The 16,185-nt window shown below is 55.0% G+C and overlaps 1 protein-coding gene across 1 annotated transcript; it reads left to right on the forward strand.

The window, feature by feature from the left end:
• The first annotated feature begins 5,601 nt into the window (after positions 1-5,601).
• CFAP157 (cilia and flagella associated protein 157) lies at positions 5,602-15,845 on the forward strand. The gene is made up of 9 exons (XM_065419020.1): positions 5,602-5,753; positions 7,603-7,874; positions 8,939-9,092; positions 9,701-9,968; positions 10,316-10,446; positions 12,271-12,421; positions 14,371-14,558; positions 15,265-15,430; positions 15,738-15,845. The coding sequence occupies exons 1-9, from the start codon at positions 5,602-5,604 to the stop codon at positions 15,843-15,845; spliced, it is 1,590 nt and encodes a 529-aa protein (XP_065275092.1).
• Positions 15,846-16,185: the final 340 nt, after the last annotated feature.

The following is a 16,185-nucleotide window of genomic DNA, read 5'->3' on the forward strand; positions in this document are numbered from 1 at the left end:
CTTCCCTACCCTCCTTCCCCGCTGATCCCAAAGCACCTGACGGACACCTGGGAATTAGTGTCCCAACCCCCTTCCTCTGGGGTAGGTCAGTATCATCTGACGAATGAGGAAACGAAAGCACTGAACTGGATTTGCCCATAACTGGCCAGTAAGTTAGTGGCAGGTGAACAGAACCCAGAATTCCTGACTAGGGTGACCAGACAGCAAATGTGGGTGGGTAATAGGAGCCGATATAAGAGAGACCCAAAAATCGGGACTGTCCCTATAAAATCGGGACATCTGGTCACCCTATTCCTGACTCCCAGGCTGTGCTTTGACTACAAGACCCCAGCTTGTTTGAGCTGTCGTTGGGGGAGTAGCTGTGATGTCCCATTGCTCCCCTCAGTACCAGGTGCTCTCCCAAGAGGGTATGCAGGAGTATCCAGGGGGCTAACGCTCATCCTTCCCCAGGGTTCTGACATGTGACCAGCTGCGATGTTAGGTATGAATTAGCAAGACGCTCTCTATTGGTCTACATCCCAAGGGTTGAGGACTTGGGAAGGGAGATACAAAGCCGAACCATGGGAGGTCACGTCAGTACTAACCATGTCCATTTGGGAGGCAGTGTTGTCTACTGCCTAGCAGAGGGGACCGTGGGCCCGGATTCCTGGGTTCTATTCCTGACTGCCACTGATTCTCTGCGTGACCGTGGGCAAGTCACTTTACCGCTATGTGTAAAACGAGGGTGATGTTCCTCTACTTCCCAGAGTGGGGGAGAGGCCACATTTAGCCATTGTTTGTAAAGTGCTTGAACTCCTCAGGTGGAGGTGGCAGGGGGAGAATACATTGCTCCTGGCACCCCAAAGGTTCCCTTCACATTCACTGCTCAACCTGCCTCCTGCTGGCTAGGGAGGGTGGGTGGGTGGTATATTTCACAGGGCTTGCACTGTAATTGGAAAATGAAACAGTGCATGATGCCAAACAGCAGAGCAGCCCTACGCTTTGTCTGCCCCAACCTAACCCAGCAATCGTTCATCCTCGTCAGAATTTCCATGCCAAAGTCCTGCTGTCTGGCATTTTTAGTGCTAGCAGGAAAACGATCCGTGGGCAGGTGTCTAGAATTGAAGGGCTCAGGCTGGGAGCAAATGTACTGGGCCAGGTTTGAAACCAAAAATAACTTTGCCTTATTTCCGTGGTTAGCACGTGGTGGGTCAGGCGGACAGTCTGAGGTTTAGCGTGCCAGCATGTACCCTCTTCTCCCCCTGTTCTGCTCGGAGCCAGCTGGCACCCTCCTCCCCAGAGGTGGCTGCACTGAGTTGGGGCTGGCAGGCGCCCCAGAAATGAAGAGATTATTTTTCACACCGACTTGTTAGGTGTCCTCGGAACACACGCTGCAAGCGTAACAACGGGGCAAACTTCCCCCATGCAGATCCCCACCACTGAACCTCAGTCCTGACCAGGAGGGACCCTTTTGGGGGGCAGAGTAGAATCTGGTGGTCTGCATGGCCCATTTGGACCTTGTTCCTTTTGTTGGCTGGCTCCACTGAGATTCTCAGCAATACAGCCAGGTCCTCTTGCAATGACAAGCTTCCTGTGGGACACAGGGAAACCCAGTGCCGAGGAGGGGGTGCATTTGGGGCAGCAAACAGTTTAGTTTTGCAGGCTGGCATCACAGTGGCACAGCAGCCAACCCCTGTTGCACCAGTAACGCTGGCCTCTCACTTCCTTTTCCAGGGGTGCTTCCCATTCCTCAAGCGCGACAAAGGAGGATCACGGTGGGCCGCTCTGCTCGGCTGCAGATTCGACTGGTTCCTGGCTGAGAGATGCAGCTGTGTTTGCTTGACCAAAGGGGGGTGTTTAACCTGGGCCCGTAATTGTCACTCACTGAAATAGACCGTATGCAGGGTTTGCACCGAGGACCAGGCTTGACTAGCTGCACACCTCTGCTAGGTGGTGAAGCTTTTGGTCTAGTCCTTTGCAACCTACTACTTCTCCTTCCCCATCTCTAGTGGCGCCTCTCCCTGAAAGGACAGAACGGTTTGGCAATGTACGAGGCTCGGTAACCTTCCCGATATTGACTTGCTCAGTATTTTCAGATTGAGCTAATTCCTGCAGGGACGCAGGAGCCCACTCATCTGAGATCTGCCAGGCCATAGGGCCAGGGGTGTGTGTTAGAGCCGATGGCTCTTGCTGTATATTGATTCTTTTGTAATACTTGTTTGGATGTTGTCTTATTTGATCAGCTCATCCTTCTGCTCCATGGAATCAAAGCTCTTTCTCTTCTCCACCCCAAGTTGGAGCTGATAACCACCCTGGGGGCCTTTCTGAAAAGGGGAGGGCATCTAGACATGAGGGGACGGGTGCTTAAGAAATGCCCCAGACAGACTTAGAGCTGTAGCGTTCAAATCCAGTGCAGGGAGAAGTAATGCAAAGATCCGCCCAGTTTCCTGCAGATTAGGGTTCTCTCTACATTATGCCAGCCTGCCTGCTGGGTTTTCCCTCCCATGTAGTATGGTTTAACTGAACTAAGCAAGCCAGCCGGAGGATTAAACTGGACTCTATTTAAGCCAACCCACCCATATTTTGTCACCATCTTCTTGTTCTCTATAGCCCCCTCTAGTGTCTATTGCATTTGTTCGCTCTGCTCTGGGCTACTAGCATGTGTGCAGTAGTCTGCAATGCCCAGATCGCCTTCTTTTCTCCATGTGCAATGCACTGACAGCGCCCAGAGATCACCTCTGAATGCCACTTGGGAAGGGGAAATAAGCTATACCAGTATAGGGCACCTTTACCCGTTATATCGGTACCTGGTATAGAAAAATCACACCCTTAACTGACTAGTTATTATGGTCCAAAATCCATGTGTGAACTGGGCGGTAGTGGGAGCAGAGCACTGCGGGGTGGACTCAGTGTGGGATCCAGGATATACGGGATACGCTCTGGGATGTCATGGTGTGAGAAACCTGTAGCACCAACACAACACTCAAGCTCAAGATTTGCGTGGAAGAGCACCCTGGGTGTGGGCTCTGTGGGGTTGGAGGGAGGGTACTGCCTGCCTTCCGCTCTGTGAATTTACCCCGTGTGTTGGCGCTTCCATCATTGATTAGTGCTAGAACATGAAGCCTGGCTTCGCGTCTCAAACAGGCGCCTGAAAGGCAGGTGCTGCCTAGCTCTGCCACTGGCCAGGTGACCGTGGGCAGATCACGGTCTGTGTCTCACTGTCTGTGTCTCACTGTCCTCAGCTGTTGAATGAGGGACGTGAGCCTTCCCTCCTCCAGCACTGGGAGGGTTAATTAGTTTAATTTCTGTCCAGGGCTTTGAAGATGCCCTGGGAGGAGGGAGCTCCGCCTGCCCCAGTGATGTGTATCTTAGAACTTGTTCCGGTTCTGTGCCTTCTGGATAGTTGAATCTTAGTCTTAGCTGCACGGGGAGGGATTCTCGCATCCGTTCGGCTGCTCTGAAATGCCAGAGTGCATGTTGGCTTGTGAAGACCTGTGTGGAATGTCCTTCGCCCTGCATCACTGTCAGGGGGCGGAGACCATGCTGGCCTGCCCTTGTGGTTGTTACAGAGACGGGGCCTGGCTCAGCCCCACCTTCCCCCCTGTGTAGTCACTGAAATGGGAGCAGAGAGGGTGTAAAACTCCCCTTCTCACCGGGTGACATTTCACAGCTGCTTTGCACAGGTGTGAATGATACCGGGTGCACGATGCAGAGGGGAAGACTCTTGGCTTCAGAAGAGCTGTTCGAAGTGACCCTGCGGCCTGAGCATTCCTGTACAGAAACCAATCGCTCCCCCGGTAACTGGGAGAGACCTGCTTCTAGCCATTAGAAATGAGCCCAGACTTACCTCCGTTTATAGAAGCCTAGAACCTGCCTTCTCGGTAGACTGGCAAAGCAGTTCAGTGGAGTAAGAAAATGCACTCCCTGCCCCAATGGGGTGTCTCTGTCTAATCATCGCCTTCCTTCCCAGTTAGATCTTTGAAGTGATATTCCTCCCCCCATCCCCTCCCATTATATACTTGGCACTAGAATTCCTCTAGTCACTTTAATCTACCACCCACTGACCCTGCCACATTTGATTAGCACCTGCCCCGAAAACAAGAGAAGAATTTAATGCCAGGCCTTTGGGTTACATCAAATGGCCCCTAAAGTTTCTTGTTCAGTGATGCAAAAATATTTGCTCTTACTCACTTTGGACTGGGCCAGGGCCTGGAGCAATCACAGGGTGCAACCTAACTGGTCTCCATGTGACCTTCAGTAAGGGCACAATGGTAGAGGAAGCTATGGACCAAATACACCATGCCTAGAACTGTCGCTCTGCTTGTATCAACTCAGATGCGTTTAATTGTAGGTGTCAGTCCTTTACGAAGGTGAATTAGTATCACTGTACCCATCTCACAGATGGGAAGATCAAGGCATAGCCCAGGTGCCGCTGAGCCACTGGCAGACTTGGTGTCCTGCTGCCCAGTTCCCTGCTTTAGTGGCCAAATCATGCTAGATTTTGTATAGGGAACAAATCCTTGGCTGTATCCCAAGGCATCCATGCCTGTGTGACTTCCCTAAGCAGCCCCTGTCTATCTTAGCGATTTATATGACACTGGACCATCTGAGCACCTCTCCGTCCTTTTAATGTGTTTATCTTCATGTGGCCCCTGTGAGGTAGGGCAGGAGTATTATTCCCCAATTACAGGGAGGGAACTGAGGGCAAGAGACGCTAAGTGACTTGCCCATGATCACATGGGGAACGTGTGACAGAGCAGGATTTAAACCCACATCATCTAAGACCTTGACTAGAGCCTTAACCACTGCACCATCCTTCCTCTGTCCCACCTTTTTACATCCACAGCAGCTGTATTTTCCTTGGCGTGTATAACCAAAGTCCCAGCTGCTGCTTTAAACCAAGCTGAGCAGGGGACGGTGTCGTCACTGCAGTTTTGCACTATTCTAATCTAGCACACAGGGTAACATCCGGGGGGGGGGGGGGTTGCATGCTCATTCCCATGTAAAGGGGTTTTATCAGGGGGGAGGGCGTTGGAGTGGGGGAGTGTCAGGGACTGGGGGATCCAGGGAGGAACCCACAGGGGGCACTTTAAGAGCTCATTGGTTTTTCAGGAGGGTCAGAGAGTGCCATTGACCCTGCCCTCTGCAGCAAACTGGGGGGCATCCCACACAACCCCCCTCGCCTGGAGGGAGGGGGCACAGTACAGGGAACACCCTTGGGGGGGGGGGAAGATGGAGGGCAGCAAAGCCTGGGGGCGCAGCCCAGGGGTCCCCAGTTTGGGGGGTGGCCCAGCCCAGGGGATTCCAGTTTGGGGGGTGGCCCAGCCCAGGGGTCCCCAGTTTGGGGGGGCCCAGGCCAGGGGTCCTCAGTTTGGGGGGGGGGCAGCCCAGGGCACTCCAGTTTTGAGGGGCAGCCCAGGGGTCCCCAGTTTGGAGGTGGCCCAGTCCAGGGGACCCCGCTGGGCGGAGGACGCAGCTCAGGGATCCCCAGGCGGGTCAGCTGCCCCTTGCGGGCGCCTGGCCCTTTAAGCCCCGCTCCCCGTTGCTATGTACAGCGCGCTGCCCCGGTGACGCGGGGTCCCGCGAGGCTGGTCCAGCGGCCGCCGGGCTCCCGCCGTGGCCATGGCCCCCAAGAAGAAGGGCGGCGGCGGCGGCAAGAAGGAAGACGCGGCCAAGGAGGCGAGGCCGGAGGGGAAGGCGGAGCAGCCCCTGGCCGAGCACAGCCGGGAGTTCTACCTGCTCCAGATCCGGGACCTGGAGGAGCGGCTGGCCCGGTGCGGGGTCCCCCCCCCGGGGCGCTGGGCTAACCTGGGGCGCCCACCCAGCCGCCAGGGAGGAGCCAGGCCTGGGGGCGGCTGCGCCCCCCGAGGGACGAGCTGCGGGATCCCCATCCCGGGGGTCTGTGCCCACCGAAGGGGCTAAATCCCGCTGCCCGCGGGACCCCCAGGCTCTGCCCACGCTGCCCAGCTGTGCGGCCCCCGGCATGCCCTCATCAGAGCCCCCTCGAGGGACTCTTTGGTGCCCTTTCTGGGCGGGGGCATCTGCTCCTCACCGCAAACACCATGGGGAGACCCGGTCAGCAGCCCCCCCAAAGCCCAGCTCTGTGGCTGTTAAACAGTTGCCCGTGTCCCTCCCCAGAGACAGCTGCATTTCAGTGAGGGGTGAAGAGTGCCTATATACGTCCCTCCCCAGAGACGGCTGCGTTTCCGTGTGGGGTGAAACGATTCTTGTAAATACGGCTTGCTAAGTGCTCTGGGGCCAGGTGTTTCAGAAATGTAGGTGTTATGATGATCGCTATCCAGGCTCATGATCACCCTTTACTGCTGATGCTGCAGAAGCCAGTGAAGCCCTGGGTCAAAGGTGCAGCTTCTCTTTCTTCTGCTCCCAGACACTTTGCATTGATCCCATGGGCCAAATTCGGTCCTTGTGTAAGCAGGTGCAGCTCCCATAGAAATCAAGGCACCTTGCAGCAGGACTCACTTTAGCTGCCTGTGTTGGAATTAGAATGTCAGGGCTGGGCAGAGAGATCTGTCCACTTCCATTCTGGTGTCCACCTCTTGTCTCCTTCCCATCCTGGGATAGGGCTGGGGGGGTCCCCAGCTGCTGGATGGGAGTGCAGGGGAATGGGCCATGAGTAGGGCCCTACCAAATTCATGACAATGAAAAATGTCACGGACCGTAAAATCTAGTCTCTCCCCCCCTGAAATCTGGTCTGTTGTGTGCTTTTACCCTACACTATACAGATGTCATGGGGGAGACCCGCGTTTCTCAAATTGGGGGTCCTGACCCAAAAGGGAGTTGCAGGGGGGGTCACAAGGTTATTTTAGGGGGGTCGCGGTATTGCCACCCTTACTTCTGCGCTGCCTTCAGAGCTGGGTGGCCAGAGAGCAGCAGCTGTTGGCCGGGCACCCAGCTCTGAAGGCAGCGCCCCGCCAGCAGCAGCACAGAAGTAAGGGTGGCAATACCATACCTTGCCATCCTTACTTCTGCGCGGCTGCCTTCAGAGCTGGGCTGTCGGAGAGCAGCGGCTGCTGACTGAGGGGCCCAGCTCTGCAGGCAGCAGCGCAGAAGGAAGGGTGGCAATACCAGACCATGCCATCCTTCCTTCTGTGCTGCTGCTGGCGGCAGCTCTCCCTTCAGAGCTGGACTCCTAGCCAGCAGCCGCCGCTCTCCAGCTGCCCAGCTCTGAAGGCAGGGCCGCTGCCAGCAGCAGTGCAGAAGTAAGGGTAGCAGTACTGCAAACCCCCCCCCCCACAATAATCTTGTGACCCCCCCCCCCATACACACACACAACTCCTTGTTGGGTCAGGACTCCTACAATTACAACACTGTGAAATTTCAGATTTAAATACCTGAAATCGTGAAATTTATGATTTTTAAAATCCTGTGACCGTGAAATTGACCAAAATGGATCGTGAATTTGGTAGGGCCCTAGCCATGAATAGTCCCCCTCTCCAGTCCCACTGCAATCAGGCTGTGAGCTGTGCTCCTGTGCACGCCCCGTGCCTGTGCCCAGGCAATGGGAGAGACTGGACCAACCTATAAATAGGTGAGGGGCAGGCAGTCAGCCCATCCTGGAGACTGCTGTCTGACTGCCTGTTCGGCGCTGCTTCCCCCTGGCAGGTACCAGCGGAAATGGGATGAGCTGCAGGTGAACGAGACCCTCTTCAGGGTGGAGTACGATCAGATGGCCAATGACAACAAGGAGATCGTGGCCTTTCTCAAGAAGACCCTGAACCAGCGGGTTGATGAGATCGCTGACCTCAATGACCAGCTGCTCAGCCTGCAGCAGGCCAAAGAATCCGAGAAGGATGCCTTCGAGGCCCAGCTGGCCCAGGTTCGACACGAGTTTCAGGAGACCAAGGACCAGCTCACTTCGGAGAACATGCTGCTAAGTAATGTGCCCTGGCTCAGATTGGCCCCTTCCTCTTCCCCCTTGCCCCATGGTCCTTCCTGGGGCGGGGGGCTGCTGGTGCAGCCGTGCAGGGACAGAGCCTGAAATTCTGAGGGTTGAACAGTCCCAGCCTGGGGCTGTGGCCACAGGCTGTTGGGAGAACAGTCAGTGGAAATCTTCTGGCTGGAGTGGGTGGGAATTTGTACCTCCACCCTCAGACTTTTTTTGTGTGTGATGAAAATGTTTTCAGCAGTTTTTGTTTTTCATTTTCAGCAGCACACTTCAACTTTTAGTAATAATAAAAAGGGTTTGAAAAATGATTTATTTATTTGGCCCAAAGCTGCTGAAAACCAAAAAAAAAAAAAATGTTGGGCCTTTGGCAGAAGGTTTTTGAGTTTTCTGATGAAAAATCTTAAATTTTCATTTAGCCAAATACCCTGATTTTCCGTAGAAGAAGAGTTTCACTGGAAAATTTTTGACCAGCTCTAATTCCAGCTGCGTGTGGTGGAGGACACATGGGGGTGTGGAGACAGAGGTGGTGTATACATAGGGTGACCAGATGTCCCGTTTTTAAAGGGACAGTCCCGTTTTTTGGGACTTTTTCTTATATAGGCGCCTATTACCCCCCACCCCCGTCCCGTTTTTTCACAGTTGCTCTCCAGTAACCCTATGTATACACATTTGAGCCTCCCTCTCTTTCCACCACAATGTGGGTTCCAGTGCTGGAGGCTCCTGTCTATTGCTGGTCCCCATAGCAGGTGCAGCCTGGACAGCCTCAGGACAAGCTTTCCTCATATGCTGGCCCTATATTATTGATATTACAGCAGTACCATTGTGCTAGGTGCTGTACAAAAGTACTAAAGAAACAGTCCTGGCCTCACAGAGTTTGCGATCAGGGTGGTTAAGAAGACGCAGAATAGGAGTGTGGTGTGAAGAGCAGTTGGGGAGAATCTCACAGTGGGGTTTGCCGGCTTGAAGCACTTTGCTTCCCCCCCACACCCCCCGTGGCTAAGCGTGGAAGCCCGCAGTGGTCCTTCTGGGGTCCTGAGTGATCTCTGTTGGCAGGTGGGAAGCTGGCTGCGCTGGAGGAGTTCAGGATCCAAAAGGATGAGCTCATGGGCAAGTTTGCAGCCCTAGAGGAGCAGCTGAAGAAACAAGAGGACGATCACAAGGAGTATATCTATAACCTGGAGAGGAAAGCTGTGCTGGACAAAGACAGGTCAGTGCCAGACGGAGACTGACTGTGTGTAATTCCCCACTGGAGTCTGAAGGTGGGAGTGTGGTCTCGTGGTTAGTGCCAAGTGTGGGACTTGGGAGCCATGGTTTCTGTTCCTGGCTTTGCCACTGACTCGCTGTGGGACCTTGGGCAGGTCATTTCACCTGTTTCCCATCTGTGAGATGGGGACGATATTCGGGGGGAAGAGTGAGCCTTGATGACTGGGAAGTGGTTTGAGACCCTGGAATGATGGTACTCAAGAAGGGCAGACTGCTGGGATTCAGGGAGGGTTCTCTCCCTTGGGTGAGTGGGATGCCAAGAGAGCTACCTTCTGCAGCCTGGTGGTGGATGGGTGCTGTGCAGGGAGAGCTTCCCCAATAGACAGGCAGGAGAGCTCCTTCAGCGGGCCTGGGGGTGAGTGGGATGGTGTGAAAGCTCTCTCAGCGGGTGGAGTGCCAGGAGCACTCCTTCCCTCGGGCTGGTGCTAATCCTTTGGACTGGGGTCCGATTTGCTGGGGCTAAGGCGTTAGCAGCTGCGGTGGGCCCTGCCCCAAGAGTGATGTCCTTCTCTGTGTGTCCTGTGTGCGTACGTGCACGCCCCACCCCTGCAGGCTGAAGAAGGAGATGATGCAGCGTGTTAACGTGGTGGCAGCCGAGTTCCGCAAGGTCTCCAACAGCCAGATGGCCGAGACCACCAAGCGCACCATCCGCGAGAACGTCGCCATCAACGTCCAGCTGGCCAGGATGTCCGATCGCAGCTACGACCTCATCCAGGAGAACGACATGCTGAAGGAGGCCCAGGCCGAGATGCAGAAGCAGCTGGAGATGCTGGAGCACAATGAGAAGCAGATGGCCAAGAACAGCCTCAGCAACCAGAAGGTCAGAGCTCAACCAACGCACAGAGGGATGCGGGGTGCCGAAGCCAGGCTCTGGTCCTGTCACTGCTCCAGCTTGTCTGCACCTAGGGACCACGTGGTGGCTTTCAGGGGCCTGGTCTCCCCATTCCCTGGCAGCGCTATTGCCCTAGAGTTTGCTCAGACCCCCATGTAAGTGCAAGTGGGTCATCACTTGGTTGGCTCATTACCATGGCAGTAGGGACCTGACAGTGGGCATGGGCAACTTGCAGCCTGTGTGCGCGGCAGTGAGGGAGCCTGGTCTGAGGCTGGTGCCTGAGACGTCCCTCTTGTCTCCTGATCCCAAAGCTGTGTTCCTGCTGCTCATTTCAGATGATTTGGATGCTCACCAATAAATGCAAGGAGCAGCAGGTGCTGGTGGATGAGTACAGGCAGCAGAAGGAGGCCATGCAGCAGCTGAAGGTGGCCCATGAGATGCTGCAGAAGGAGAACCAGGCGCTAAGGTACGTGGAGCAGAGCGGAGGTCACAGCAAGCCGTCGGGGTCCCAGCAGCAGATCTCATTCCCGTGATGCAGCCGGGTCTTGTTGCAAGGCCATGTAGAGGCAAAGCAGAGTCCTTGCGCTGTGATCCCATCACATTTCCCAGGCTAAGTGTGGCCAGGCCAGGTGGGGTGGGAGACCTTCAAGGAAAACTCAAGTATTACAGGAACTGGGGGCCGTGCTTCAGAAAATGGTGCTCTGCCTCTGGAACGGCAAGCTCAGTGTGGTGCTGTACTGCTAGCTCTTCCATGCCACGCACAATGCAGAGCCTGACTCCAGCGGGCAGGGGCCTGGAAGCTCAGTTCCACGGGAAATTCCCACATTTTGAAAACAGGTTTTGTTCTGAATTTAAAAAATTGAAATTTGTAACAAAACAAAAAATTCCAATCGGCGTCTACTTGGGGCTGCGAACATATTTCATTCTGATAATGTTGAATCATTTTGTTTCAATAAGGTCAAACATTTCAGTTTTGACTTTCTCATTTTGATTCACTGAATGTAAACATTCATGTTCTATTAAAATATTAGTGTTTTAATATTAGGCATTTAACACAGTATAGAGTTGAGTAGACATTTAATGTTTTAGGATGTCTACGTGAAATTAATCAAAATGAGGAAGCCAAAAGGAAACATTTTGCCTTTTCAAAATGCAACAGGAAAGTCAATGGGATTCATTTGGACTTTTTCCCATTGAAAATGTTGTTGAAATCGACCCATTTTGATTTTGACGACAGTGCTTTTTTCGATGGAGAACTGTGCTGTGGGAAATGTTTTGACCAGGTCTAGTCCTGACCCCTTGTGCCCATGAACCCCACAGAGTGGGGACTTGGAAGAGTTGTGTTAACCGAGGTATCCTGGCTCAATGCCCTCTGCAATTGCAATTCGACCGGGGATTCTTCTTCACTTCCTGACCTAAACTGCCATGCAGTGTTGTGGTGCGTTTTTAAATAGTTGCCACTTTCCACCCTAGAGGTGGCTGCATTTAAGTGCTGAGGGAAGTGGTCCCTGTATATCCATTCACCTGCTTCACAGGACCCTTGTGACATTTAACAAAGCAGTGTCTGTACAGCACTTGGAGCCCTTTAGATGGGAGAGACTAGGGAAGGGCCGAGTATTATCGGGATTATGCTTCCCCTGAATGTGTCTGTGTCACCTAAACCTGCTCAACCCCCTGACAGACTCTGTCATGTCCCCCCACCCCTCCAGAAGAGCTGCTGCGCCTGATCCTGCACAGAGGTCCCCAAAAGGTGTTCCCAGGCACTTCCCAGGGGGTGTAACTCTTGGAAAGTAAACTCTCTAGGAGACCTTGCTTCCATAGATGTGCAGAGGGGGCTTAGCCCACCTCAGCCTCTCTGGGGACCTGACTTAGACACACATCTCCATGGAGATCAGATTTAGACACACCCACCCGTGCTCACGTATCTCCCTGGTGGGCTGACTTAGACAGACAGGAAGGCGGACAGAGACATATACATACGTCTCCCTGGGATCTTGGCTTGGATGGCTAGACAGACAGACACGTGCACACATCTCCCTGGGGACCTGATTTGGCCAATCAGACAAACAGACACATACATGCCTAGGGACCTGACTTGGATGAACAGACAGACAGACCTCTCTGGGAAACCTGATTTAGACAAGTGCATGCGAATGCGCACACAGCTCTCTGGGGCCTGCTGAAGGGGATGAACACTTCCCCTAGAGCACCTGCACTCCAAGCACCCCCAGGTGAAGTGGCTGTTTGGTGTTTCACCCCTGGCTGTTCTTGTCTGGCTTCCTCCCTGCAGACAAGAGCTGAAGGAGCTGAAGGAGGAGGTGAGGAGGAAGGTGGTCGAAGGGCAGAGTCAGGCCAAGCTCCTGGAGGAAGAGCAGAAGCTCAGGAAGAATGCAGAGAGGATCCTGAACCAGGCTGTCCAAGCCCTTAAGGACCTGCTGCAGGTGAGATTCACACAGTCTCGGGGATTGGGGTGGACGTGTTCTGGTGGCTGCTTGGCATTAAACAGGCCAGAGCCCAGTGTGCTCCTGAGATGGCGACATTTCCTCGGTTTGCGCCCAAAAGCTAGAATAGAACAGACGCACCAATGGACATAAGACCACCGGGATCACAGAGGTCAAAGGTTAGGAAAGACTTGAGAATTAGAAAGGGAGCAATATTGTCTGCAGGAGCCTGCGAACCAGGACTCCTGGGTTCTATTCCCAGCTCTACCACTACGTCGCTGTGGGACATTGCGCAAGGCACGTCGCTGCTCTGTGCCTCGGTTTCCCCAAGTGTAAAATGGAGATGATTATACTGACCTACCCCATGGGCAGCTGTGAGGCTTGGGCTATTAGTGTTTCGAGGCGCTCAGAGCTCTTTCCAAGGAGAGTCTGTAGAGAGCAAAGCGGTTCCATTAAGAACCGGGTAACACAGGTACAGGCAGCAAACTGTTGGGAAACTCATGAGCTCTTGTAGGATAAAGGAGCTTGCCCACAATCCTGCTAAGGAGAGTTAGACGCCCCTGACTAAGAGCTCTTGAGCCGTATCTGTTTATCTTGGGTACTTATATGGACCCCATTAGTAGGACTTGGGTAATATCCCCCCCCACCACACTCCAGTGAGGCAGAGCAGTGCTACCATCCCCCTTGTACAGATGGGGACCTGAGGCACAGAGAGACTAAGTGACATGCTCAAACTCACACAGGAAGTCTGCGGTGGAGCTAGGAATTGAACCCAGGCCTCTAGACACCCAGGCTGGCCCCCTAACCATTGGACCATCTGCTGCCCTTGTCCTTGGCTCAGTCCCTATCGTGAGAGGCTGGCTCATGGGACAATTCCAGAGTCCTGAACTATCTGGGGTTTCACGTCATGGTGCTGTGTTGACTTGGCCGGAATTGATTTTGCATCAGGCAATGAGGATGTTGTGTCAATTAGGGAAGACTTGACATTAATAGGAATGGATTTTACATCCATTCGGGGATGCTGTGTCACTTAAGGTAGATGCTGTGATAGTCTGGGAGAGCACAATGGCCTCACCATGGTGTTGTGCCTCCAAGCACACATTGTGGTGAGACGTCATGGCACATGTGCCGTGCCTTGTGAGGGGTCTGCCCTGACCACACCCAGAGCCCTGGACTCTTTCAGATCTGAGCCACCAGCATCTTGCTCTGTACAAACACCCACCCCGGACCTTGGCACCGAATCTTCTGTGGCAGCTGTTTCCGGCTCTTTATTTTGCACCAAACCAGAATGTGTCAGGGCTACATTGGCTGGACTCTCTGTAATTTCCCTTCTCCCCTATAGGGGGTGCTAGACTGTGGCATCCAGTTGGAGGGTAGTCATGGGGGAGGATGGGTCCATGCTGCAGGCTGCTGGGGCAGACGCCCTAACCCAGCACGTACATGGTGTTTATTGCAGGTGGGGACTAGAAATCCTCCCGTTATGCCAAGCGCTGAGGCTCTTACTGAACCCCTGGCTGCATCTGAGTGAGGATCCGACGACATGTCCTGTGCTGGGGGACAGGAGGCCTCCAGCTGGGAGGAGGTGGAGTCGGTGGGGAAGAGCCAAGAGATGCTGGGCTACTGTTCCGGGGAACCCCACTAAAGTCTGGCTTCAACCTACAACCAGCCCAACCCCCACCGGCTCCAGCTCCCTGCCCGCTGTTCTGAACGGCCGTGGGGCCTGATCCTTTGTTAGATGGGCACTTCCCTCACCTACTGGAGCTGCCAGGTTCTGGGTGCACTCCGAATGCGGGAGCCAGGGCGATGGTAGTGGAGACTGAGCTGTGGGGCTTCCTCTGCCTACAGTGGAGGTCCAACCCCTGTGCTTTCAAGTCATGGGGGGGGGAGCAGGAGCTGCAGTGCCGTTTCCCCTCCCCTCGGTTCACCTCCCCCACTTCGTCGCCCCACAGGAGAGGCCGTCTGATGAGGAGGATGGCGACTTTGACATGATGTTCCAGCTGCGCCACCAGGAGATGCTGCGGAGCCTGCTGGGGCTGCTGAGACGGGCGACCACGGCTGGGCCCGCGCCTCAGGAGCAGGTGTTCGGGCCCCAGAAAACGGCCAACAGGGAGCATGGACTGGAGTCCCCAGCACAGAGGCAAGTAGGAAATGCAGGGAATAGCCCCACTCCCCATGCAGTCCCTACCCCAGCATCTCTTCGCACCCAAGAGAGGCAGGTCCCAGCTGGAGGCCAGGCCAGACCCCCAGAGGCAAAGGGGAGAGAAATGGGGTTGTACCTTTTTGGCCTCTATAGTCCTGTGTGACACGTGGTTGCGTTTCCGCCTTCCAACTCTGCGATGTCATAAAACCTGCCTCCCTGCTCCTGTGATGTCATGACTCCCATCTCCCCCGACTTCTCCTAGAGCCCTCCAGGGGACGCATGGCAGATGAGACCCTCAGAGGTCACCTTTAGCTCATTCCCCACAGGCCACCCACCAGCAATCTGACAGCTGCGACCTCCCACCCGCATCGGCTCCATCTCGCTCTCCTTGCTGATCCCTTGAGCGTGCAGTTCTCCACTCTGGTCTCTGATTGTCTGCTTGCTCCCCCCCACCCCCAAATCTGGCTGATCCTCTCTGGCGACTGCTGTGCACAGTTGCCTCCAGCGCCTGTCCTGGCTAAGTCTGAGCTGGGGAGGCTCACCCTAAGAGGCACCCTACCCTTGCTCTACTTCCCACCTTCTGCAGTATCTTCCTGCCAATGCCGTTCTAGTCTCTGCCTTCAGGGCAGCAGGTCAAATCCTGGGCTGTGGCATTCCCCCCATGTCGCGTGGTCTAACCCAGCCCCTTTCTCCTCTGCTCCAGCCAGCTGCACCCAGCCCCGTGCCTCAAGACCTCTCCCGTCACCTCGCACCACTTGCTAGTGCAGCGGGGGCAGGGGGCGCAGCTCTTCCACAGCATGAGCAAGACAGGTCTGCTGTCCAAGACCACCCGCATCGGGACCGTCCGCACCTACGCCAGCGCCACGGAGGTGAGGGGGGCTCGGGCCACTGGGCACGGCTGGCTTCAGGGCAGGGGTATCCTGGGAGGTTAGAAAGCGAGTCGCCCAGGGCGGGCTGGGCAGGCTCAGCAGAGAGGCTGGGGATTGAGGTGAGCACCAAGACTGACTCCCACCCAGCCCCTTGTCCCTGCTCCTAATGGTTCCCTCCATGGACCCACAGGGTCAGGGGAAGCGTATCCAAGCGCCAGAGGCATTGGCCTGCCCTACCCCGCCCCAGAGAGGGATGGAGTGACCGACCGGCGTGACAGTGTTTGAATCACTGCCCGTTTCCCAACAGCCACTGATGACTTCCTGGTCGGAGGAGAAACGGGTGAAGCAGCAGCCGATTCTGCCCCTGCCAGAGATAGCGGCCAGACGCTCCTTGCAGGGCCTGCTGACCAAATAGGGAAACGCTGGGAGGGAGGGAGCACCCCTTTCTGCCAGCCGATTGCTCCCTCCCCTGCCCCCAGCACCTGCGCAAAGGAGAGGGACTGAACGTAGATGGCAAAGCGTGTGCAAACTGGGCGCCTGGGTTTATTGTACAGTCTATGCAAAACTGCCCTATAAAACCTATGGAGTTACTGAGATGCCTGGCTGGGGACCAAGGACGGACAAGGCAAAGCTGAGACCAGGCCAGACCCCCAAGTCCCAGACCTGTCCTGCAGGGGCAGGAACAAGGTGCTGCTGGGACACAGTGGTCCCAAGCTGGGCAAGGAGGCAGGCGCCCCTGACCACGACAAGCCTCC

This window comes from Emys orbicularis, chromosome 18 (genome assembly GCF_028017835.1).
Source record: "Emys orbicularis isolate rEmyOrb1 chromosome 18, rEmyOrb1.hap1, whole genome shotgun sequence".
In the NCBI taxonomy this organism is placed as follows: domain Eukaryota; kingdom Metazoa; phylum Chordata; order Testudines; family Emydidae; genus Emys; species Emys orbicularis.

What these genes read in the sequence shown, in the direction of transcription:
- CFAP157 (XM_065419020.1), top strand. Translation starts at nt 5,602, where the DNA reads ATGGCCCCCAAGAAGAAGGGCGGCGGCGGCGGCAAGAAGGAAGACGCG. An exon ending in TTCGGAGAACATGCTGCTAA is followed by an intron (nt 7,875 to 8,938) that starts GTAATGTGCCCT and finishes CTCTGTTGGCAG; the next exon opens with GTGGGAAGCTGGCTGCGCTG. An exon ending in CCCTTAAGGACCTGCTGCAG is followed by an intron (nt 12,422 to 14,370) that starts GTGAGATTCACA and finishes GTCGCCCCACAG; the next exon opens with GAGAGGCCGTCTGATGAGGA.